The sequence below is a fragment of the Trichomycterus rosablanca genome, chromosome 16 (assembly GCF_030014385.1).
Source record: "Trichomycterus rosablanca isolate fTriRos1 chromosome 16, fTriRos1.hap1, whole genome shotgun sequence".
Taxonomy (NCBI): domain Eukaryota; kingdom Metazoa; phylum Chordata; class Actinopteri; order Siluriformes; family Trichomycteridae; genus Trichomycterus; species Trichomycterus rosablanca.
Window position 1 is genome coordinate 19,132,112 of NC_086003.1, and position 25,591 is coordinate 19,157,702.

The window sequence follows — 25,591 nt, forward strand, 5'->3', positions numbered from 1 at the left end:
TAATCACAAGCCTCTCGAGTCTCGGTGCAGTTTGTTTGTTTAAAGGATTCTGTAACAAGTCCTGATTCCGAGTCTCTGGGGTTTGAGCATGAGCTAGTGGCCCAAAAGCTGAAAGCCACAGGGGCCCCCTTAGCCAGAGATTTACTGTTACTAAACCATGGGTATTAATCTGGATTTGTCCTGACCTTCCCTGTAGCTAATGCAGTCTACAAAGGCATTTCTCAGTGGAAATGTGGGCCACTGATTTAAAAGAACATTTGTTCTTGAGCTGCGGATGCTCTGATGTTAGCTGAGAAGTCAAACCAAGCTTGTCAAACCATGTGTTTATGGGCCTTGCTGTGCGAACAGGGGAACAGTTTAGCTCAAACAGAAGCTTCTCCAAATTTGGAGGCACATTATAATATTAAATTTATACCTATTGGGTGTGGCTAAAACCCCTGAAATTGTTTGGAAGCTGGGGTCAGAGCGCAGGGTCAGCCATTGTATGGCACTCCTGGAGCAGACAGGGTTAATGGCCATGCTCAAGGGCCCAACAGTGGCTGCATAGCAGAGCCTGGATTCGAACCGACAGTCCTACAATTGACAGGTCAAAGCTCTACCCACTAGACTACCACTGTCCCATGTATGTATGTAGTGTTAGTATGATAGAAATTTTTGTAGAAAGTGTCACAAAAATGCAAATGGTTAATGTGTGGAAATCAAACAGAGGCTGCTACAAATTTGGAGGCACATAATTCATTTTATATTATTTTATTTATACCCATTAGCAGTGGGTTTAGCTGAAACCCCTGAGCTGATGAATTCGAAAAGGGTGCCTAAAACAAATAAATATATTGACAAACATTAAACAATTCACATATATATTTTATTTATCTTTCATTATAGACCAACAGTGTTTAAAACTTTACATTTTTTTTAATCATGTGCAACAAATTACAATAATAAATAAAGCTTTTAGGTTTTAACTCAAATAATTATTTAACTTAATTAAATAGAAATTATTGTAAAATTAGTTTTCTAAACAGATTGAATACAACAAGTCCTTGGATAAACAGTAGCTCTACTTTGTTCTGTACTCTAAAACCTTGCTCAACTGAACAGGTAAGAAAATAAATGCTCATTTTTTATTTGAAAAGTACAAAATAAAAAAATGCCTTGTGTTCTGTGAGACAGATTATGTACTAAACACTACTTGGCCAAAAGTATTTGGACACCAAATCATTGGATTCATATGTGCTTGTAAAAGCATTTGATTCTAAAGTCAAAGGCATTCATATTTAGTTGTCACTCTGTGTTGTTACTCCCACTCTTTCATTTTAACATGATAACATGATTTTGAAACAATAATTTCCAAATTTCAATTTGAAACATAGTGAGGTGGTGTTTGTTGTCTGTGTTTGTACGGTCTGGCTTGCATTCAGCATCCCAATTCACCACAAAGCATAGTCAGTTTCCTCTGTACCAAACCAGCCAAGCTATTTGTTTATAAACCTCACTTTGTACACAAGACACAAGAAACAGTCATAAAACAGAAAACAGTTGGTCTTAAATAATGCATTAATCCTATCAAAAATGTTTAATGAAACACAAATACAGACCTAATGTATCAAATATTCCAGTCAATATTTTTACATTTCAACATTACAAAAGTACAGGAATGAAATCTTATTATCCACCTTGTAATTACTGAGAGAACCTTAATTACAATTGTATCTCTTTTCAGTGCAATATACATTTAAATACACACAAGTAAACAATCATCAGTCAGTCACAGAGTGAATCATTACTCAAACACACACACACACACACCCTTAACCCTCCTACCTTCTCACCCCCTCACACACATCTGCACAGTGGAGCAGTCAAGCATATAGCCCTCATTATAAATTCTGCAAACAAGTGACATTCCGATATTGAACCCTGTAAAGTGAGACAGAATCTGACTCCACCTGATCCAAAATATGTTCCCTAAAGTTAAGATTATTTTCCTAAATAAAAGTATTCACATACAAATTCCTGCTGGTGTGTTGTGAGAAATGTTGTCAACTACAAAACTATGTAGATTTAATCACTGTCAAGGTCCAGCCATGATCCAGTTTAAGTCTGATGTCAGTGGCAGTCTGATTTTCTTATGTATCTTGACAAACTTTTCAATGCTGTCACCAAAAAAGCCCCAAAGCATCATAGATTGTTGTGTTGTCTGACCATGGTACCTGCTCAGTGTCAAATTTAGGTCATCTAATGAACCAGTTGCTTACATAGGTGTTAAGTGAAAATTAAACCTTTTCTCTGGCACAACCTCCAAACTGTTTACAGTATGGATATGAAATCTAACTGCAGATTTAGACACCAGGCGACTTCAAAATGCTGCCATTTTTTCCAGCTGGAATCCTTGGAGAATCCTTAGAGAAAGTTTTGCCTCTAACCATCCACCACACTGTTCATAAGAGTTAAATTCACTTGTGCCCCCTTTTTAACCTTAGCTATTGTTTTTTCTACCCATCTTTGCCAAGCAAAAAATAATTTTGGAGCTGACTGTATGTTTATTTGTTGATATGTATATGTGTGAAAAATCACAATGATTTATTACTGCTTCGTCTCACACAAACAGGCAATAATGTTCGGCAGGCAGTCGACAGTTGACATGCACTCAGGGACAGTATGACCGGTGCACACAAACACATCTGAGCCGGGTCTTCTGTCAGCCAATCTACCCGTCCCCCTGTGTCAGCCCACTCTGAAAGCATCCATCCTATGGCCCTCCGCTGTAAGAGTAGTCTGCCTTGTTGTGCATGACAAGTTTGTTGTCCACAAAGTAGAAGCTGTCGGACTGTGTCTCGTATGGGTGTAGGATCATCTCACGCACTGAAACAGAAATGAGACAGAGCACAAATTATCTAGAAATATTTGGAGAACATTGGAGAAACAGAACTGCTGTGGGGAAAAACAAAATTGAACTTCCCTTCTTTAAGTCACATTATGAATACACTCACAAGAAGCCTTTTACTATACCTCTGCTTTACACCAGAGTGTGGTATGACACATTTTACTGACAAGCAATACTGTTTTTTTTTTTAAACTGACCAGTCCTACTGCTGTAGTGATGGTACTCTTATCTTAGATGCAGTCCAACTAGTTACAAAGTCGGATAATCGAATCTTTACATCAGAGCCAAGATTTAAAGTCTGATGTCTAAAAGAAAAACACACTAAACAGTAGGATAGGCCAAGCAACATCTGTGCAAGATTATAAACTTAAAAATTATAATCTTAATAAAAATACTGACTCTTTCTCTGTGCTACTGACCAGGCAAGCACCCAAACAGACACAACTGGCTGTGCCTGAGGGAGGGAAGGGGTTGAATGGGTTCCATTGCCACTGTGCAAGTGTGACCTTTGCTGTCTGGTCAAGATGCCTCCAGAAGTGGTGGGGTATTTGCGGAGATCATAGCATGACTCTCCAGGTGTGGTACAGTTTTCTGTGTGACTGGCAGTTAAAAAAAGGCAGCCCAGGAACTACGCACAATTTATTTATTTATTTTAAATATGTAACAGCCAGTAACATCAGCTGGTCCTGTGTGATCTAATTAGTAATACATTTTTTGACTAACTATATGAGTAGACCAAGGACTCATTAGTGCCAGCCTTGTGGAATCTAAACATAATTTAATTATAACCTTTGAAACAATGTGATGCAGACTAAATGCCACAATCAACAGAAACATAGAAAACATAGGAAAAGGGAATTCAGTGAAACAAAGTAAGAACCTTTATCTCCAAAAAACACATGTACTCACTGATCTCCTCTGAGAGTGGAGGAAACTCGTAGATGTGCTCGCAGGTGTTCTTGCTACTCGGGATGCAGAAGCCAAACTCAAAGTCAAAACTCTTCAGCAACTGGTTACGGAAGTAGTGCCTCTCAATCATACGAAAATTATTGATGGGAATATCACCAACAGTGAACTCAACACTACAACACAACAAAGAGGAACAAGAAATCAAATGAAAAATCTAATATAACACAACCTTATAAAACCTAAATACTTTTATTCTACTTATTTACTTTATTTACTTCTACTTATTTACTTTTGCCATGATATTGTTTTTATGCACTATACACTATACCTGTCTGTTTCAATTTCCATGAAAGAAATGAAAGGCCATCATTTTAACAATCTTTGAGTCTGTTCATTTTTAAGGGATGTCAAAGATTTAATCATTGTTTATTTATAAATTTATAAAAGATAAACCAAGTAATTACATTTGTTTTACTTACGTGGCTCCAACCTGGCGTAGTTGCAGAAATGCAGGTGTGAACTGGTAACGCACAAAACGACCAGCATCAGGGTCAATGTCTCTTTTTTCTCCCCTTTTGTCTAAAAAACAAACAAAAACTTACACAACCATGTATTTAGGTGATGCTGACTGTTTACTTCTGACTGAGTGTTTAATGAATTAGTGTGTTGGTTGAAGAGGAGAAAGGTCAGCATCCTGAAAGAGGCTTTTTGGGTAGTTTTTATTTTTCAAATTAAAAATTTGCTCTGCAACTACAAAAGCAATCTTCAGAATAACCTAGTAATGTAAATCAGCTGCCATGTTCCTCACACCAGGTCAAAGTAAAAGCAGAAAAAACCGCTTCCCTACAGTACGAATGCAGGATTTTAAATAAGGGTAGAACTATTAGTATTCATGGTAGCCAATTATTGCCAAATTGGTAGTCAAATTGTGGCTAATAGCTTTTGAAATTTTATAATCTGCTTATAATATGTTGTTGATTTTTATTGCACATAAATAAAAAGCCTCGTCAAAACATAATCACAATCTTACATTATTTTTTTACAACTATACAATATCCACTATGATTTAGATAAAACACATTTGGTTTATTGACTCTGTAGCTTAATTTAATTCAAAACAGTCCAGACAACAACAACCAAAATTAAGTCAGACTCACCAGTTGCTGGAGGCTTTTTAATCTCGAACAGCACTGTCCCTGTCTCCATGTCTCTTATCTTAAAGCGTGTAAAATCAATGCTGTACACATTGTCTTCTGGACTGCACAGATAATCTAAAATAATGCAGAAGATGCAGGTCAGTAAAGCAATGCAGACAATGTACAATGTTTTTAACAGAAATGGCTACGCTTTTTAATAATTTTGATTTTGTGTGAACTAATGAACATGAACAGGTATCTTACATTTCCATGCACTGGCAAACACCAGGTTGACATTTTTTGAAATAACCACATCACCATGCTATAATTTAAACATTATTGTTGGGTAATTTATTAAATTAAGACAAAACCCTAGCAGGCACAATAGGTAGTGCCTGCAGCAAACAAAATTGGCCACTAAAGTCTGCTGGGTGGGAAAAGACCGGACTAAAATAGGGCGGGGTCTTCGACTCTGTGTAAGGACCCTGGTTAGTAGCCTGAAGCGCCTGTACAGAGGTGAAGGGACGTGGAAGTCAGTAATTGAGTGTGAAACGAGCCTCACGTGCAAATCCACCAAAGTATGGGCAAATAAAAAGGGGTCGGTGGACTGTGCACGCGTCGGAAGGACCGTGTGTCATGCAAATATACCCTGCTCAAATGCGATCTGAGTTTCCAGCAGTGGAAGACAAATTTGATATGCTAAATTGGGAGAAAAAGGGGGAGAAAATACCTAAATAAAATAAAAAAAAAGTGTGCATGTATTTTTTTTTTATGAAAACACTTGAGTATCCACAAAACCAGTTCTTAAATACAGTGGCTAACATTTTTTCAGTAATTAATCAGTGAGTAAAATAAAATTAAAAGTTTACATTTATTATCTGACAAAAAAGTCATAAGGGAATGAGAATAATGGAAAACCCTGCTTTCCCGTGTTGGTTGTCACAGTACCAAAAAGTGCCCAGTCACTCCAACGCAACCCAGAGATACAACCTTTCTTCCTACCAAGGAGAACCAATGTGCTAGCATTCTTAGCAATCCTTGAACATCAACCTGATTCCAAAATGTACAACACATCATCAGCAGTGAAGCCGTCCTTGAGGGGCTCGTTTTACTGCATCTTTTACATTCTATTTATTAATATTTTCATTATATTACCTACAGATATTTAAAAATAGATAAAACAAGTTCCCAGAGAGCACTTTGGTAGAAAATGTAGACACTAAGACAATTATGGAACAGCAAATTAATTTCTGTATAATTATAAACTGTATGTTTATAATTCATGCAAGCAAAGAAGTGATTTTCAAACCATTTACAGTCTTCACTTACAACCGTTTTCATGGTTGTATAAAAGTCATTTCCTATGCTGACATGTATGTGCTGAGTCCAGATTAAGCTCTAAGCTGCTTATGGTTGTCAGCATCACAGGGCAGACTGGGACAGAGATTTACCAAAAAAGTTTAGTTAACCTCTCTCTGACAAAGACACTGTCTTGTATAACTGCTACCTATAGCAATGCAAATGTTTTACCTTAATAAACAAGGATGATTTGAGGCACTTTACCAAGTAGTCTACACTTTACGCCACACACATTGACTGCATGTTCAAAAAATGAAGCCTACAGTCAGTGGAATGAATCTTACTAAAAAGGTCAGTAAGTTTTGAAGGTGCATGGTCAGAGAAATATACCCAATTCCTCTTTGCACTTTGACTGCTCCCGCTGTTTGCTTAACATTGTCATTGGTTAAAGAGGGTTGGAGGCTAGCACAAGCCTCCTTTGCCCCATGAAGCCACTGGCTGCTTCTTTACACCAGCCAATACACAGAGCCCCAACATGTATGGATGAACAAGCTATGCCCCCTCATGATAGTGGCTAGACTGGACAATTGAAGTAAGTAACACTGAAGTTGAGCAGGGTGGCACTGTCGTGTAGATGATGGAGTGATTCTTTATTTGATTCTCACCTGTTATTTATGACTATAGGGGATATTTTCTGGAATATGGTAATATTCTTAAGAAAGTGTGTGCACCATAGGTTGGGGGGCTTTTTTACGACCTCTGCTGGCTAATTGATGGCACCTGCACAAAGTTGAGGGAAAATGTGTCGATCAGGGTGTGGCTTTCCGTACACAAAGCTGATCCACATATAAACTGGCCTCGTGCAGGTGAAAAGATGCACACATGTCAGAGGGGGTATGTGTCAGTCACGCTCTCCTCAATCAGGGTGGGGATCGGCATCAGTAGAAAGGAAGCATAATGCAATTGGGTAATTGGATATGCCAAAAGTCGTGAGAAAAAGGGGAAAAAAATGCATAATAAAAAAACACAGGCAGCATAGGAAAACTTAAGGTCTCCTAGGACCAAAAGTTTAACGCCATGTCTCTATGTAGAGTTGTACTCCACAAACTCATTCATATGGGTGAAGTGAATAGCTTTTAGCTAATTACTGACTCACCACCAAATCTCAAACCTTTATTACTATCTGAAGTTTGCAAATCACTGTTGATGATCAAGGCTTGAAGCCTGCCTTCTGTCACTGTTACAAAAAGTTATGCATGTTCCCCCCATGACTGTGTGGGTATGAATAGAATAAATACAAGGAGCAGTTAACATCAAGTAAATCAGGACAGACATTATATAAGAGGAGGTAAGTAATATGTAGTCACATAATATTCAGAACAACCAGGCACCAGGCCGAGAAACACTGTACAACAACATACACAACTAATATTATAAAGAATGAAATGAAGTAAACAATATGATTGTTAGAGTAACTGTAATAAAACACTAAAGGTTCATTTCAGAACTATTAGTGTGGAGATTTTTGTTGACTTCTGAGATTATATTTTATACAATAAACAATTTAAATTGAACTAAAAAGAAATATGTATAAAACAGAAATGTGTTTAATGACAGCTGGCCTGATTATGGATGCATCACTTCAGTACTTAGAGTAATAAGTGTGTTAAGTTCAGCCACATTAAATGCATGGTCACAACCGGTTTCTGAGTCAATTTCATGCTTTGATTTAGATTTGTTTGCAGCATGGCCGGCGCTGGGGGTGGGGCTGTTTTGGGTTTTGCCCCCCCAGGTTTTCTCACTGCCCCCCCCAAGCGCAATGCAAGCAAAGGCTATTTTTTTTATTATCTCTGAACCAATCACAAAAACGAGTTTTGCTGTTCAGTGTGTATAAAACAGGCAGACTGCTTCAAGCAGCTCAATAGCTCAGACAGGTTCTGTCAGTGTGAACAAGAGAGGCGATTCAGATCAGGGCAATTTAATACACTTCTTCAAGTTTAAAATCAGTTCCACATTGTAACATTTGCTTAACATGGTGATTCGTTGCTTAATATTACTTACTTTTAATATTTTTTACATTATTTTATTAGCAGTTAGCTGCTAGTAGCATCTAATTTGTCAGACTTAACTTTACTTGATACTTTTCTGTATGTATTTTTGTGTGTAAATTTTGCATTTAATAAACATACATTGTAGGAAAACCTATAATGCATTGTTTCCTGATTTTAAAAAAATCATCCGGACTTGCCAGTGTCACATCTGAGGGCTCCTCCATGTCAAGTCAGACACCACCAGTTTATTTCTTTACCTCATATTTCAATTTAAATCAGTATCATTAGCTCTGCTGCCTCCACAAATCAAGCCCTGAATAAAGTTCTGGCTTTAAAAATATGATGACATGCCCACCCATTATGTTTTACTGCTCCCCCAAGCAAAGCAGTCCAAAACCGGGGCTGGTTTGCAGTGATCAGTGATCTTGCATACGTGTGGCGCTAAAAAATTCTCAAGCAGAGTGTTTAACTACACTTAAATACTGTATGTATAGTCCTCCAGCAAAAGATACGCCCAAATACAGGTGAAATATGGAATTTTAATAGTTTACTTCAGTAATTATGGTGAATGAATTTACTCAATCACCTTGTGAATAAAACCAGGCAGTCAATCATAAGACAGAAGGCAGGATTTGGCAAATAAAACCACACCTCAGCAAAGAACAGGAAAGGGCCTTCCCCAGACTGTTGCCACCCTTTCTCACATATACAGGTTCTTTGCAGCATCGTTCCATCATACATTACACAACACACTCCATAATCTGCACTGGACCACTGAAAGCACACCAGGAATTAAAAGCTCTTTGCAGATTCTGAACAATCTGAATGATTTGAACAGCATGAAACCCCACAATCAGCAGCAGGAACAACATGTTTAACACGTCTCCTCGCATTAAATGGTAGGAAGCAGTAAATCTGTCAGCTTGTGCTCCCTGTAACAGCATGTGATTATTCACATACGAGCACTTATTTTTTTAAAGGTTTAACGTCACAGACTGAAAAATTAGCATTCTGGAGCACAGCGGTATGTGCATTTACACTTGTTTATGACTCATTCACATTGTATTAGCTGATGACTCACAGTCGGAAACAGTTTTAGTGCTGAACCTAACCTGTGTTTCTTGATTTCTTTATATCCTCAAAATAATTTGGACATTATATTCCTCAGCAGTGGACAGCTCTTCTGGGAATGTTTTTTGGTCAAAATTCTGGGAAATGGCTGAAGAGAATTGAACTTAATCCATCACTAGAGCATGAGTGAAGTCAGACAGCAATGTTGGCTAATAAGGCCTTATGGGTAGCTACACTGATCAGCCATAATATTAAAACCACCTCCTTGTTTCTACACACATTGTCCATTTTATCAGCTCCACTCCATATAGAAGCACTTTGTAGTTTTACAATTACTGACTGTAGTCCATCTGTCTCTCTGCCTGCTTTGTTAGCCCCCTTTCAAGCTGTTCTTCAATGGTCAGGACTCTCCCAGGACCACTACAGAGCAGGTGGGTCATTCTCAGCACTGCAGTGACACTGACATGGTGGTGGTGTGTTAGTGTGTGTTGTGCTGGTATGAGTGGATCAGACACAGCAGCGCTGCTGGAGTTTTAAAACACCTCACTGTCACTGCTGGACTGAGAATAGTCCAACAACCAAAAATATATTCAGCCAACAGCGCCCCGTAGGCAGCGTCCTGTGACCACTCATGAAGGTCTAGAAGATGACCAACTCAAACAGCAGCAATAGATGTGCAACCGTCTCTGACTTTACATCTACAAGGTGGACCAACTAGGTAGGAGTGTCTAATAGAGTGGACAGTGAGTGGACACGGTTTTTAAAAACTCCAGCAGCGCTGCTGTGTCTGATCCACTCATACCAGCACAACACACACTAACACACCACCACCATGCCAGTGTCACTGCAGTGCTGAGAATGATCCACCACCTAAATAATACCTGCTCTGTGGTGGTCCTGTGGGGGTCCTGACCATTAAAGAACAGGTTGAAAGCAGGCTAAAAAGGTATGTAGAGAAACAGATGGACTACAGTCAGTAATTGTAGACAGTGAGTGCAGAAACAAGGAGGTGGTTTTAATGTTATGGCTGATCAGTGTGTATTCCTCAGCAGTGGACAGCTCTTCTGGGAATGTTTTTGTCAAAATTCTGGGAAATGGCTGAAGAGAATTGAACTTCATCCATAACAAGAGCATGAGTGAGGTCAGACAGCAATGTTGGCTAATAAGGCCTTATGGGTAGCTATGGTTGGCATTCTAAGTACTTCTAAAAATGCTGGATTGGATGAAGGTCAGAGCTCTGTGCAGGCCAATCCAGTTATTCCACACCAAACATGGAAAACTATTTATTTATTTCTTCGTTGTGAAAGTGGGTTTTTTAATCTTAAACAAGGATTGAACTTTCATAAACTGTATAAGATACTTATCTCAGAGTAATTTACTAGATTGCTTGTGTGCAGCTGCTTAGCTGTGGACATAATATGGATAAAACTTACCAAGGGCACTGACACATTCCCATACCATGACAGACCCTGGCTTTCGGTCTTGTTGCTGATAACAGTCTGGATGGTCCTTTTCCTCTTTGCTCCAGAGCACACGGAGTACATTTTTCCAAAAAAGACATGGAATGCTGATTTATCTGAGCATAATACACATTTCCACTGTGATGGTCCATCCTAGATGCCTCCAAGCCCAGAGAAGTCAACGCAGCTTCTGGACATGGTTAACATAAAGCTTCTTTTTTGCACGTCCCAACTTTTTTCTGATTTGGGGTTGTACAACAAGTAACTCTGATATGTTTATATATTAACAGATACATCTGTGTTATATATCTGTGTTCAGACAGTTTTTAGATATAAAAACGGTTGGCTTGTGTGGTCTTTCATTGTGTGATTTTGCTGTTGTTGCTCATGAACATTTCTACTTCACCAAAGCAGATAAATTCAATTTAATCTCGGTATTTCCAGTAGACGTGTTGGAAGGGTGCCATCCTATGTGAGTTACTCAGTAAATGTCACTAGGCTATTTTTACAACCTATTTAACTGCCAGTTTTTGTCTGTTGACAGTGCGTGAATGTTTGATTTACATCTGCTGATTTAATTAATGTTTGATTAATTATCTACAGTGTGTATGTGTGTGTGTGTGTGTGTCTTTGCCCTGTGATTAATTGGTAACCTGTCCGGGGTGTTTCCTACTTTTCGCCCAATGAATTGCACCCACTGTGACACTGAATAGGATAAAGTGGCATTAAAACAGACAATGAAGGGGCACTCAGGTGGCGCAGGGGTAAAACACGCAAGTACACCAGAGCTGACATTTCAAACTCGTCAGTTAGAAACTCTGCCATCCAGCTGGGCTGGGCGCCTACGTGAACAACGATTGGCTGTTGTTCATACAGGGTGGGAGCCGGATAGGGACCTCATAACTGAGGCAATTACGACCTCTGCTGGCTGATCAATGGCGCCTGCATCGATCAGCCAGTCGAGGAATAATGTTGATCAGGGTGTGGCTCTCCGTACACCAAGCTGATCCGCATATGAACTCGCCTTGAGGAGAAGAAAAGATGCAGTTGGCTACTGCTCGCGTGTCGGAGCACGCCCTGTGTGTCAGTCTCACTCTCCTCAGTCAGGGCGGGGATCGGCATCAGTAGAGGGAAAGCATAATGCAACTGGGTAATTGGATATAATAAAGTCGGGAGGAAAAGGGGAGAAAATGCATAAAAAATTTTTTTTTGCTCACTGCCTGACAGAGCCAAGTAGAAGCAACAAAATGTTCAACTAATACATCAACATTTTGGCTTCCTCATTTCCTTCAGCTGTAGTTCCCCATCTTTGTTCTTCTTTTTCATCAACTCAGTCTCACTCTTCCCTCTGTTCTGCCACTAGCTCGCCTCCACTCGTCTCTCTTCTCTACACTCCTACACACAACATTCTCTTATCGTTTGAGCGACACGATTTCCCTCAGAAACTCAACCAAAGCAAATCAGGACTTTCTAGTGTGATATTTTTATTGAGCTTATTTTTGCTCTGGGTAGTTTAAAATTCTAAAATCCAACATCTGGCATTTGCTTGACAATTCAGTTTAGCAATAAACTATAGTGGTTTTTTTATTCAACCAAAAACAATGGCTGTTTTTGATGGAAGTCAGTTGCTGAAGCTGCTGGCACAACATTATGCTTTTACAGAAAATCTAAAACCACAAACAAAAGGTAGCCAGCTACCTTTATTAGCTAGCTGTCAGGTGATCATACTTCTAAGGTCTAACAAACATCTAGTTTTGTTTAGCATGCTAACATCTAGGTATCCAGAGAAAGTAAAATAGTAGTTAATAGTTTGCACCAAGCTAGAGTACATATTCTTCTTTAGTAAACCTCTAAATCCAATATGTAGCTACCTATATTCTACCAGAAGGTTGAGCTAACAGTAAACTGTGACCTGTCTTGGCCTTTGTCTCAAACACTTTAGCTTTGGTCTTGAACTCTGGTTTTATTTTGTTCTAGTGTATGTTTTTTTTTGTATACACCAAAAAAACATACACAGAATTGCTCGATGTGTGTTATCTTCCAAACCAATGGTGCAAAATGTGGTGGCTCAGTGGGTAGCACTGTCACTTCACAGCAAGGTTTTGATCCCCAGGTAAGGCGGTCTCAGTCCTTTCTGTGTGGAGTTTGCATGTTCTCTCCATGTCTGCGTGGGTTTTCTCTGGGAGCTCCGGTATTCTTCAACAGTCCAAAGACGTGCAAGTTAGGTGAATTGGAGATACTAAATTGTCCATGACTGTGTTTGACATTAAACTTAAACTGATGAATATAACCAAAGTGTGTAAAACATGACGTTAAAATCCTAATAAATAAATATGTATGTATATGTATTACATATATACGTTTGTAACATAGCGTCTACATAGTTTTCCTATAAATTATCTTTTTAAAAACACACTTAGAAGTACAACATTAAAAGACTTAATTTAAACATATATTATTGTACTTTTTGTAACAGAAAAATGTTTGAGCAGGAATTACACATTTATTCATTTGTTTATTTATTTTCTCTAACCGTATCATACTGCTTAGGGTTTTTATTTCTAAATATATATTGTATTCTGGGATCCTGAAGCATGTGTCAGGCTATGGATAAAGTCAATGTGTTGAAAATAGGTAGCAGCCATTTATAGAGCAGTAAGCTGAGATTAGCTATCTGAAGCTGAAAGGTGGTGGTAGAGGCTGTAGCAGATTTTACAGAAGTAACACACAATTAAGGCATCACTTAATGATTATGGAATTCTAATATGCTAATGCTTAATATAGGGATAGAAACACAAAAGTAACTCACATTATTGATCATTACAAAAATCCCACAAAAAGCATGGACTAAAACCTTCACACAAAACACTAGCTGATAATAGTAACAGTGTTCAAACTCACAAAAAAACTAATCATATATAAGTTCTATTTAAATTTTGCTTTACAGCCTCAGTTTTCTTTTAACATGAGGTAACAATTTAGATTGAGTGGTGCATGGGTTGTGCTGTGGTACATTATGCTAGCCCACCACTGAGTTTTAGGTTCAAATTTCAGCAGTGCTATAGGCCCGGATGAGCATCTACACAGACATGATTAGCTTTGTCTGAATTGGCTGGGTTGGGCTTACTGAGATGATGGATTGGTGCCCTGTTTAAAATATTTCTGCCTGGTGCCCAATGTTGAATTCCTAACATAATCAAGATACACAAACCTTGTGCAAAAGCAATAATACATTGTCGACGGGAGTCGACTAATCTATCTCAGAGCCTTGCTCACTTAACTATTCCCTCATTTACACCAAAAGTTAATTAAGGGAAGCCAATGAACATAGTGGAATGTCTTAGTAGGTACAAGGAAATTTTAGTGTTAATATAAACCCACACAGACCCTGAAAGAATAAGCTAAAGATTGACTGGCGCAGCAGTCTAATGCACTAGCACACCACTGCTAAGATCTTAGCTGTGTTTTCAACCTGCGTCCAACAGGCACAATTAGTTGTTTAGTCTGCAGCAATAAAGGATTTTCCATTGGGGAACTACTGTAGATATGACTAGACTGGGAAAAAAAGGAGTAAATGCAAAAACAGAATTAGAAAAACAAGAAGCTAAGAATTTTGTTTAATATTAAAATCACAGTTATGTGAATACAATCATTCACCTATTTTAGAAGCAAAATAGATATCAATATCACCATTGGCACTTAGGCAGTTAAAAATCCCAACAACATTGCTGCACATGATACACTTATAACAGAACAACACACACTACTGTGTCATTGCCATGTTGATGTCATTACAGCACTGAGCATTAACCATCACCCAAATAACAGCTGGTTAGCTTTTGAGTGATTAAAGGGGTACATAGGGTGACCCAAGACATGTGTCCCTGAAAAGTGCTCATAAGTGTAGTGTATATTTTATAGATAGTATTTAGACACCAGTTTTCATAATCCTATTATAAATAATCATATTTTGATCACAGAAATAATTCCTGTCGCTATTTATGTTTAACAAAAATGTCATAAATCTCACAAAGAAGAAATGAAATAGATAATATCAAAGAGCACAATAAAGCAGTAGGTAGTGTTGTTGCTGTGCTACACCAGGGTTCTGAGGACTCTCAAATCTTGACCCCGGATGCAAGCTGTAAGGAGTTTGATATGTGGGTTTCCAAATCTGGCTCCCTCTCACCTCCCAAAATATGCAGAAAGCTGCCTGGCTAGCCTGTGTTTGAGTAAGATAGTGGGTGAAAGAAAGTGTGTGGTGGTGTGTGATAAATTCAAGCGCTGTCCAGAGCGTATTTGCATTGTTGCCAGTGTTTCAGGGCAGCCCACCACAATCCTGATCATAATGTGGTTTTATAAGAATAAAAAATTAATAAATAGATATTGGTTAAATACTATTTATAAAGGACATATACGTCACACCATAAGCTTTTGTTTTAATAACATAACTTTTATTTATTTATGTCTTTGCATTTTTCCCAATTTTGAAAATCTAGAGATATCCAATTACCTGACTGCATTTCTCTTTCTCCACTGATGCTGACCTCCACTCCTGACCAAGGAGAGCCGTAACTAGCTCACGCCCCTCCGACACGTGTGCAGTAGCCGACTGCTATTTTCTATCTGCAGGAGACATGTTCATATGGGACTCAGTCTTACACACTGATCCCCATTATCCCCCATCTCTGTGCAGGCCCCATCAATCAGCCAGTAGAGGTCGTAATTACATCAGTTATGAAGCATCTTCTCCAGCATCCAACCCCATGGACGAGCCAATCAGTCCTTATAGGCACCCAGCCTGCCAGAATAAGAGCCCATGAGTTTGAGATGTCAGCTCTCGTGTGCTAGCGTGTTTTACCACTGTGCCACCTGAGCATTTTACTAAATTTAATTACACTTAGTACAATGGTGCACTCACAGCTAGATGCATGTATGTTACTTACTTTAATAAATTTATTGTGTCTTCATTTATTCGCTACTGCAGACTGAATTTAATCAATGCCTGGAGCAGACGGGAAAACAAGTAGCCACGAGATGCATCACGAGATGTGAAAACAAATAATCATATAAATTACACATTAATACTGGTAATGTTAGTGATCGTAATAATCAACCAAAGTCAGCTAGAAAGGCACAATTTTACCAAAGTATGTGGACACCTGATCATGATGATCATGTTGGAAATCCTAGTCCAAAGCCATGAGCATTTATATTGAGTTGGCCCCACAAGATTTTGTATGCATATGCAATTAGAAGAGTAAGGCAAGGCACTGATTTTGGATAAGGACTGGCTCAGAATTAACATTCCATGTTTTAATAATTAAATTTTTATGGGACTGAAAATGCATACAGAAATGGTAAACAAGTAAATTAATAGAGAACAAAGCAATTCTTTGTTCCAAAATAAATACATTTTAATAATGGATGTGTTTAAAACAAAAGAAATCTGAAGGATATTTCAGTCCATTGGAGCTTAACTGCTTTAATTCAGATTAAGTCATGGGAGAAATCCATCTAAGCAAAGGATACTGCAGGTACGAAAACAACAGGAACAGAAATAAAGGATCCATGTGGTCAGCACTGGGAAGGAAATGAAACATTTAAAAAACAAATGGAAATGCCTGATTGCACTGGCTAGAGGAAGCATTAGGGCATTGGGCAGGTGTCCATATACCCAGGATTGTGTAGTCTAAAGATAAGATTCCAATAAAAGATGGTACCAAATTTAACCAGCAGCAGTATTGTAGTGGGATTGCAGCACAGCTATGCATGTGTCTGACAGATAAAAATAAATCTACATTGTGCACTGAGAAAGAGTGAGTAAATTATAGCTTTGTTAGGACTCGAGACATGGCCTGGACTCTGGGTGACACTGATAGTTCCTCCATTGGCTTTTTTAAAATTGCAGGGAGTCAGTTCATTTAGCCACAATAGCATCCAGTTTATTAACTTCTTTTATCCAAAACTTGGCAAACCATTTTATGGACGTCTCATTGTACACAAGGACATCATCATGCTAAAAATAAAAATGTCTTCAGTCACTGTTGCCACAATGTTTACTCTTTAGAATACCATTGTGTGATGTAGCATTAAGGGTCTGTCTGAAAACCTAGTGAGCTGCCTTGCTGCCTGCTGCCTGCCCAGGCATCTGCCTAAGTACAGAGGATTCTAATAAGACATAAAACTCATAAGGCAGATTATTTAGAGGCACTACTTAGACAGCAATAACAGCAATCACATCACCACAGTTTTCTCTTACTAAGCTAACACAGTTAGCCTCAGGCCATTCAAACCAATGGGCTGAGGTGGCACAACCTGCTAGCATGCCAGATAACATTTTCCTTCATGTACCGAAATGGTTAAATTGTCACTGGCAAGCCCGAATATGCAAATAAATGACACTTGTACACCTTCATACAAATTAAAAATCAATAAAAAGTCATTTGAACTTGATCGCTGCTCCACAAACGTCCACCCTATTTGTAATTTGTAATTGTAAAAGTTGTGCCGCACTGAATGCTGGGATTGCCTTTACCGCTAAGGAAGCTTATCAGATTATCACTTAGAATTAAGGCACCTCATTATTGTCTATGTAGAGAGCTCACTAGGTTTTTAGTCCAGACCATCATTTCTCCTGATGTTTGATATTGTGAATATGATTCTATACTTAGGCTGGTGTGTGGTTGCTTGCACAAAACAATCTATTAAAAGTCTCCTGTGAATAATTATTGTGCAGACAACTTAGTAGTAAGTTTAGGAACTGAGGACAGACGTCTATATGCTTTGCACTTAAACACTTGGCAAATTAATTTTGTCAGGTTTTGTGACCAATTGCTTTAAGAATAAGGTCATTGTCTTGACCTTTTCACCTTCCAATAACTGCAATTATAGCTGATAGTTGCAGCTTTAGGGGCAGATATTGGACAAAAAAATCATGACATTGTTCTTTAACAAAAATAGCAGGTCTGTATGTCGTGTACAAATGATCAGTTAATTGATTGTATTTTTTTTGGATATTTAGATTTTGGCCTTGGATTTAAATAAACGGTTCATGGATGACTAATACATACATATATGATGTTTTTTATTGAGTATAAGGAATCAGTTTCAGTAATAATCAGATGTTATAAGCCAAATATAATTCAGACATCTCTTCTTATTCCTGCTTTTCAATAATATTTTGAAAATGTCATACCAAGAAACAAAAGGTGCCAAAACACATGATGATCTCAGTGAATATCCTCTGGCCTTGTGGTGTATCCTCTGCTCTAATGCTGATGACGTAATTTAATGTTGTTAAGCTCAGTTCAAAAACAGGAAATGGTGGTCAGCATTCATTGTTATTGCCTCTCTACCATAAAGACAAGGGATATGAGATTTGTAGCTCCTAAGTTGTGTATAGTACCAGTACAATTAAAGTCAGAAGTTGAGCTGTTCTCAGACTTATGAGTCTGATATTTTATATACAGAATAAAACATCTACATGTATTTACTTGAAAACAATACAAAGAAGACATAATTCCTAAAAGTGTTGATACCTGCAACACTTTTCCAAAAAACTGAAATGGGGCAATGTAAGTCTAGGACATTTGTGGAACACTTGTTCTTTTTAACTAGATGAGGGGATCCTTCTAAAACTTCTTAAAAGGTTTGAGAATTCAGAGAAAATGCTGTGCATAAACATGCTGTAATTTGACATGTGGCATTTGATTTATAGATATTAATATGATATTCATCTAGATATGAATCAAAACCCTCACTAAATCCAAAATATGTTTTTAATCATTTTTTAAAATCATTTCCACTTGCAATTTTACTTGCCACCTGCACTACCTGAAGAGCAGCACATCAGCCAGAGAGTCGCACTATTCTCTATGTGAATTCCACCCCACTCGTTTTTGCACCACTAACAGCTGCAAAGGTTGCATCACATAATGTCAGTAAGGAGAAATCCCATTCAGCCTTGCCTCCCTCAGACATGGCAGATTATGTCTGTTGAACAGATGGCCATGTCTGTAGCACTGCTGCTCCGTTATGGTAAGTTGCCTCACAAAATGAATGTGCTTAAATGCTCAAAAAGTGCATATGCATGGCCCAAAGTGAGTTAATAACTGGAACCCCGGGATGTGGTCCTAAACAGATATAGACACAAAAATGTTTAATGAACAAGTTTTGACCTTTTAGCGCTTTTTTGCCACATTAAAAACATTATACTAGAACCAGTGCCTATATTTATATGTACCTAAACACTTTAGAATAAATTCAGCAAAGCATATGTTCAGTGATGTAAAATCTATATCTTTTAAAGGTCTTCTAACTTATTTTTAAATAAAAATGGTAAATGGAAAAGTAACAAAAGTATCTGGATTCAATGAGTTACAGTGATTTTTTTTCTTCACAGGTGTGTCAGCTTTAATATTGTCTGAAGAAGAAAAACATATCTTGTATTACTGCTAACTCTATGATATGAAGGAAATATGATTATTTGACTTATTATGATTATTTTATTACGGAAATAAGCAAATCAGAAGTGCATCAGGACATTACAACAGTAGTTTGTGCATCCAATCTTGGGTTGTATAGAAACAGACCACATCTTAAGCACATTCTCCTTTACCAAGGAGAACCCTGGGTAGCCAATCTTGCCTTCTGGTTCTCTCATAGAAGCTTTGTGGCTTTAAAGTTTGAATCCAACCAAAACTTTCAAGAGTAACAACTTCAAAGGGTCCCAATTTAAAAATATATTGGTTGATATAAAGTACGGGTTCGAATTTAGGTTTCTTTGAAGAAGAGGAGGAAAATCCCCCCTATATTCCTTAAGTCTGTAAAGCCACTGATACAGTGATGCTAATTGTAAGTAAGCAAGTGAGTGAGTTATGTCACAAGCTAAGTCCATAAGGTTCTTTGCATCTTAAACATCACACAGCACAACATTTAGCAAAATAACTTTTACAATATCTTTAGAAATTCCTTTATAAAAATACCACAAGGTTTGGTAAATAAGACCCCAATCACTGTGCCAAAAGGACAATAACTTTTTATAAATTAATAGGAAACCCTGTTCCAGCCAAAGTTCAAGCAGCAGTCGCTCTTTCAAGCTTGACTTCTTCTGAGCTCTGTAGAGCATGTAAAGACGTGCCAAACTAAGATTTTCCTTGATTAAAAGTGTAAGTGACAGAATTATAATTTTCTTAAAGTGAAGAGGCCATGGTTAGCAAATCCCCATGTCTGAGATGCCACTGATAACTAATACAGTGCTTCCTCTAATAAGAAAAAAACCCTGCCCACTAATTGTGAGTTATAATGTATGTTCATAAGGTTCATCCAGGAATCTAAAAAGTTACATAATGCACCTTTAATGGACATGGGTTTTGAGCAGCTTGTACATTAGACATGTGGGGGGCATGGTGGCTTAGTGGGTAGCACTGTCGCCTCACAGCAAGAAGGTCCTGGGTTTCCTAGGTGGGGTGGTCCGGGTCCTTTCTGTGTGGAGTTTGCATGTTCTCTCTGTGTCTGCATGGGTTCCCGTCCAGAGTCCGACAGTCCAGAGACATGCAAGTCAGGTTAATTGGAAATACTAAATTGTCCATGACTGTGTTTGACATTAAACTTGTGTACTGATGAATCTTGTGTAATGAGTAACTACCTTTCTGTCATGGATGTAACCAAAGAGTGTAAAACATGATGTTAAAATACAAATAAATAAGTAAATACATTAGACATGTAAACAACAGTTTAAAAAGCAGTGATTTCTGATGGCGCACCAACTGAGATGCCAACGCCACTTCAAATGGCACCCAAACATAAGCAAATGAGCATTCTTATAATTAACTACAGTATATTTACAACATATCAGTGTACTTTTGGCTCGGGTAAACACTGTATAGGCTTAATTAGTTTATGGACTGTTAAGTTAACGCCACTTACTTTGCGTGATCTTCTGCAAACCCAGCACGTCCTCCGGAGTGATGATGGTGTTTCCAAGCAGCTCCTCCTCGGTGGTAACAGGGACCCCCAGGTCGGCGGTGTTGCAGCCCTTCTTGACTTTCATAGCCTCGACTGGATCTGGGTTGCTGGGAGTGCTGTCGGGGCTGCTGGCGCTGCTGCTGCCGTTCACAGTGGCCGGATTAACGCAACCGCCGCCACCGCCGCACTGCTGTGAGCTCGATGGGTCCTGGCGGTTGCCTACGCTGGTACAAGAATAGCTCATTATCCTCTCCCTCCTCCCCTTCCCCCTGCTTCTCTAGCCCCTCGGTCCAAACAAGATAGGAAACGGTCAGCCTTCGTAAGCTTAAGGGTTTATTTAACCTCAGCCCGCTTACTTAAATCTCTTCAACAGACTGTCTCACTTCAGCCAGCGGCAGCAGTAACTGCACTCCAGCAGCCGGGTGAAGTGAACAGGGGGGCGGGGTCGCCAAGCAACCTGCACCGCTCACATATACAGGGGTTGGACAATGAAAGTGAAACACCTGGTTTTAGACCACAATAATTTATTAGTATGGTGTAGGGCCTCCTTTTGCGGCCAATACAGCGTCAATTCGTCTTGGAAATGACATATACAAGTCCTGCACAGTGGTCAGAGGGATTTTAAGCCATTCTTCTTGCAGGATAGTGGCCAGGTCACTACGTGATGCTGGTGGAGGAAAACGTTTCCTGACTCGCTTCTCCAAAACACCCCAAAGTGGCTCAATAATATTTAGATCTGGTGACTGTGCAGGCCATGGGAGATGTTCAACTTCACTTTCATGTTCATCAAACCAATCTTTCACCAGTCTTGCTGTGTGTATTGGTGCATTGTCATCCTGATACACGGCACCGCCTTCAGGATACAATGTTTGAACCATTGGATGCACATGGTCCTCCAGAATGGTTCGGTAGTCCTTGGCAGTGACGCGCCCATCTAGCACAAGTATTGGGCCAAGGGAATGCCATGATATGGCAGCCCAAACCATCACTGATCCACCCCCATGCTTCACTCTGGGCATGCAACAGTCTGGGTGGTACGCTTCTTTGGGGCTTCTCCACACCGTAACTCTCCCGGATGTGGGGAAAACAGTAAAGGTGGACTCATCAGAGAACAATACATGTTTCACATTGTCCACAGCCCAAGATTTGCGCTCCTTGCACCATTGAAACCGACGTTTGGCATTGGCACGAGTGACCAAAGGTTTGGCTATAGCAGCCCGGCCGTGTATATCGACCCTGTGGAGCTCCCGACGGACAGTTCTGGTGGAAACAGGAGAGTTGAGGTGCACATTTAATTCTGCCGTGATTTGGGCAGCCGTGGTTTTATGTTTTTTGGATACAATCCGGGTTAGCACCCGAACATCCCTTTCAGACAGCTTCCTCTTGCGTCCACAGTTAATCCTGTTGGATGTGGTTTGTCCTTCTTGGTGGTATGCTGACATTACCCTGGATACCGTGGCTCTTGATACATCACAAAGACTTGCTGTCTCGGTCACAGATGCGCCAGCAAGACGTGCACCAACAATTTGTCCTCTTTTGAACTCTGGTATGTCACCCATAATGTTGTGTGCATTGCAATATTTTGAGCAAAACTGTGCTCTTACCCTGCTAATTGAACCTTCACACTCTGCTCTTACTGGTGCAATGTGCAATTAATGAAGATTGGCCACCAGACTGGTCCAATTTAGCCATGAAACCTCCCACACTAAAATGACAGGTGTTTCAGTTTCATTGTCCAACCCCTGTACATACAGTTCACTGTAAGCTTCATGACATGTCTTACAATTCAGCTTACACACAGCACGTTTCAGCATTTATCACATGCTTTTATCCAAAGCGACTTACAAAGGGCCCAACAGTGGCGACCTGGCAGTGGTGGGACTTGAACCACCACCAACCTTCTAATGACTGGTCCAGTACCTTAACTACTAGGCTACAACTGCCCTTTTTAGGTACAAGTTACAATGACTTACAGTTGTGACAGTATACAATCTAAGCAATTATGGGTTAAGGGCCTTGCTCAAGGGCCCAGCAGTGGCAACCTAGCAGTGGTGGGGCTTGAACCGGCAACCTTCTAATTACTGGTCCAGTACCTTAACTACTAGGCTACAACTGCCCTTTTTAGGTACAGCGACTTACAGTTGTGACAGTATACAATCTAAGCAATTGAGGGTTAAACACAGGACAAACACACCAACACATGCATTAAATAACTTACATACTCAATTAATTCCTAACTCACACATTTTAAGGCAGCCAATTCAACATACAAAGAAATCTTTTTTTTTTTTTTTAATTGAAATTGCACACACAAACAATTTACAATGTACATTGTAAAACTCACACAGTACTGGTAAAGTCAACATACAAATAATTTTGCACATTTTTTTTTACATCCAACCACATGACCCACATCCCAAAGGCTGTGGTATAGAAGTAAGATTGTTAGGATGAAGATAAGGTGAATGACTGACAATGAGAAGAGCAACTAACATGTGGTGATTCTGTGTTTTATCTCACAAGCCAGCTGACATGGCTGCTTTCTTTGTGATCAGCGTGGCTGCTCAGCAGAAATGTACACACATGCACATACAGACAGTAACTTTAAACATACTGTATGTCACACACAGCCTTAATCTTTTAGCAATGTGCTGACAACTGTGGAGGGTGTACAGGTATTATTCAGCTGTACACAGGCAAGCAGGTAAAAAATAAAGTGTTTATTCATTTAATCTCCATCAACATTAATCTACTGATTTGTTGGGTCACACCTTAAACCACATAATTATGACATATTTTTAATACTGAAAGCAAGCAATGAAACAAAAAAACCTTTGATGTTACTTAAACTACAATTCAGAGAGAACAGATTAAAAAAAAAATTCTTTATTTGAATACATTAAAAACCACCACCTATTTACTGTCATAAATGTAAATAGTAGACAAATATAACTGATATATTAGTTCCTCAACCCTCCATGTTCAGCATCAGTGCCTGATCTTATGAATGCAGTTTTGACTAAATAGGCACAATATGCAGCAAGCACTAGTGAAAAGCCTTCCTAGAAGAGTGGAGGCTGTTATAGCCACAAAGAAGGAGGGAACAACTCCATATTAATGCCCATGGTTTTAGAATACAGTGTCTGACAAGCTTATGATCAGGTGTCCACACATACATATATTTTCTAAAATGTGTTTACATAAAGGCATGATCTTTTTATTTGTCACGTATTTTATATATTATTTTGAAACAATTAATAGGTACATGTAAAGCATCTCATGTAATTTATTGTGTACACCCTTAGTAGGGACTGGGCTTGTTTATCTCAGTTTTACTGCATGTTTAAATACCATATTATGTACTAGCAAAGATGTCCAAACCAATGGCAACTTCAGATCAAATACAAAGAAGGCTCATTATTTGGGCCAAAGTAATTGACTGGGGTTCAAGCATAGAGACCTCTTATTGTATCTTACATATTGATGTTATTAATAACGTTGCTGCCATGAAACAATAAGTAAGCATCTAACTTATAAGATATCTTTCCTGTATGTTTGTTTATTGTAAGTATAATTGTTATTTACTATTATTAATTTTGTAGTGATTTTACTGATAAGGCTGCTTATTTCTTCTTGATTACTTTATTCATGGTTTAGCATATCTGAAATGTTTTACTAAATCCTATATCCAATTTTATTTGAACTCTGTTTTTTTACTGTTTACATTTTAAATCTGTACTGTGCTCACATTTGCATTGATTTTATAAATGTTTTGGAGATGGACGGTTTTACAAAATCCGCTTAGTCCATACAGACCGTAAAATACTTTAGTACATATCATCCAAAAAGTGTGTGTTAATTTCTATCTTTATTTGTTGAACAGCCATGGCATTGATCTGGGGAACTGCTAAGAGCAGTCATCTGTACTTTTGCAGTCTTAAGCTACACAGGCCAAAAGAGGCTAGATGTTTTAGGGCACAAATGTATCAGTGTATCAGTAATAAAGACAGGCAACATTTATATCATACACTACAACAGGTAAAAACCAGCATATATCAACCACATCATGGTTTGGGTTAGAAAAGTGTTGCGTTTTTAGGGCTAGCTTTTTGTGAGAAGAGAGGTTTGAGAATTGAGGCACAAAGCTCTGTCTAGTCACAAAAGAGTGGCAAAGCAAAATGCTGACAGCAGCCAAGGTCTATAAGCTGTAGCCCTCATTCACCCCAGTCCTGTATAAATACCCCCACACATGCCCGGCCAAGAGACCACTTGGTGAAACCAAACGCACACGGCTAATATTTGGGGTAAGTCTTTTAAGCAGTCACAATTAAAGAGAGGCTATATTTATAAAAAAAAAATATGCTTGTGATAATCCTATGTAATCTTTAATAGAATTTTATACAAGAGCGAGAAACAGACATAAAAGATTTGTTTTTAGCTAAAAATAGATTTGGCAAAATGCATCCAAGCAGCAACACTGATATAATAAAGAGAACAACAGGGGTATAATAAAGAGAAAATGTTTTAATTGTTTTAGTAAAGCAATTAAATTGACTTAGCAGTAAATAGATGCCAACATTCTAAAGAATGTGTAATTAGTTTCACAAGTTTACAGTACATATTGATAAAAGTTTGATGGAGTACAATATGTGTACAGAAATGTTTTATTATTAATTTAGTGGTGTGGAAAGTAAGCCAACAACCACTGAAAACAGATTTACCATTAATTAGTACCTTGATTAGTACCCATGTTGGAACATGGGTGACATTGTTCACATTTGCCATGAGCTGAGGGTTTTGCAACAAGAC

The 25,591-nt window shown here is 38.6% G+C and overlaps 1 protein-coding gene across 1 annotated transcript; it reads right to left on the bottom strand.

Moving 5' to 3' along the window:
• Positions 1 to 785: 785 nt before the first annotated feature.
• unc119b (unc-119 homolog b (C. elegans)) lies at positions 786 to 21,096 on the bottom strand. The gene is made up of 5 exons (XM_063011452.1): positions 20,744 to 21,096; positions 4,954 to 5,067; positions 4,276 to 4,375; positions 3,797 to 3,969; positions 786 to 2,865 (listed from the first exon to the last, which is right to left on the bottom strand). The coding sequence occupies exons 1-5, from the start codon at positions 21,024 to 21,026 to the stop codon at positions 2,753 to 2,755; spliced, it is 783 nt and encodes a 260-aa protein (XP_062867522.1). The 5' UTR covers positions 21,027 to 21,096; the 3' UTR covers positions 786 to 2,752.
• Between the last annotated feature and the right edge of the window lie 4,495 nt (positions 21,097 to 25,591).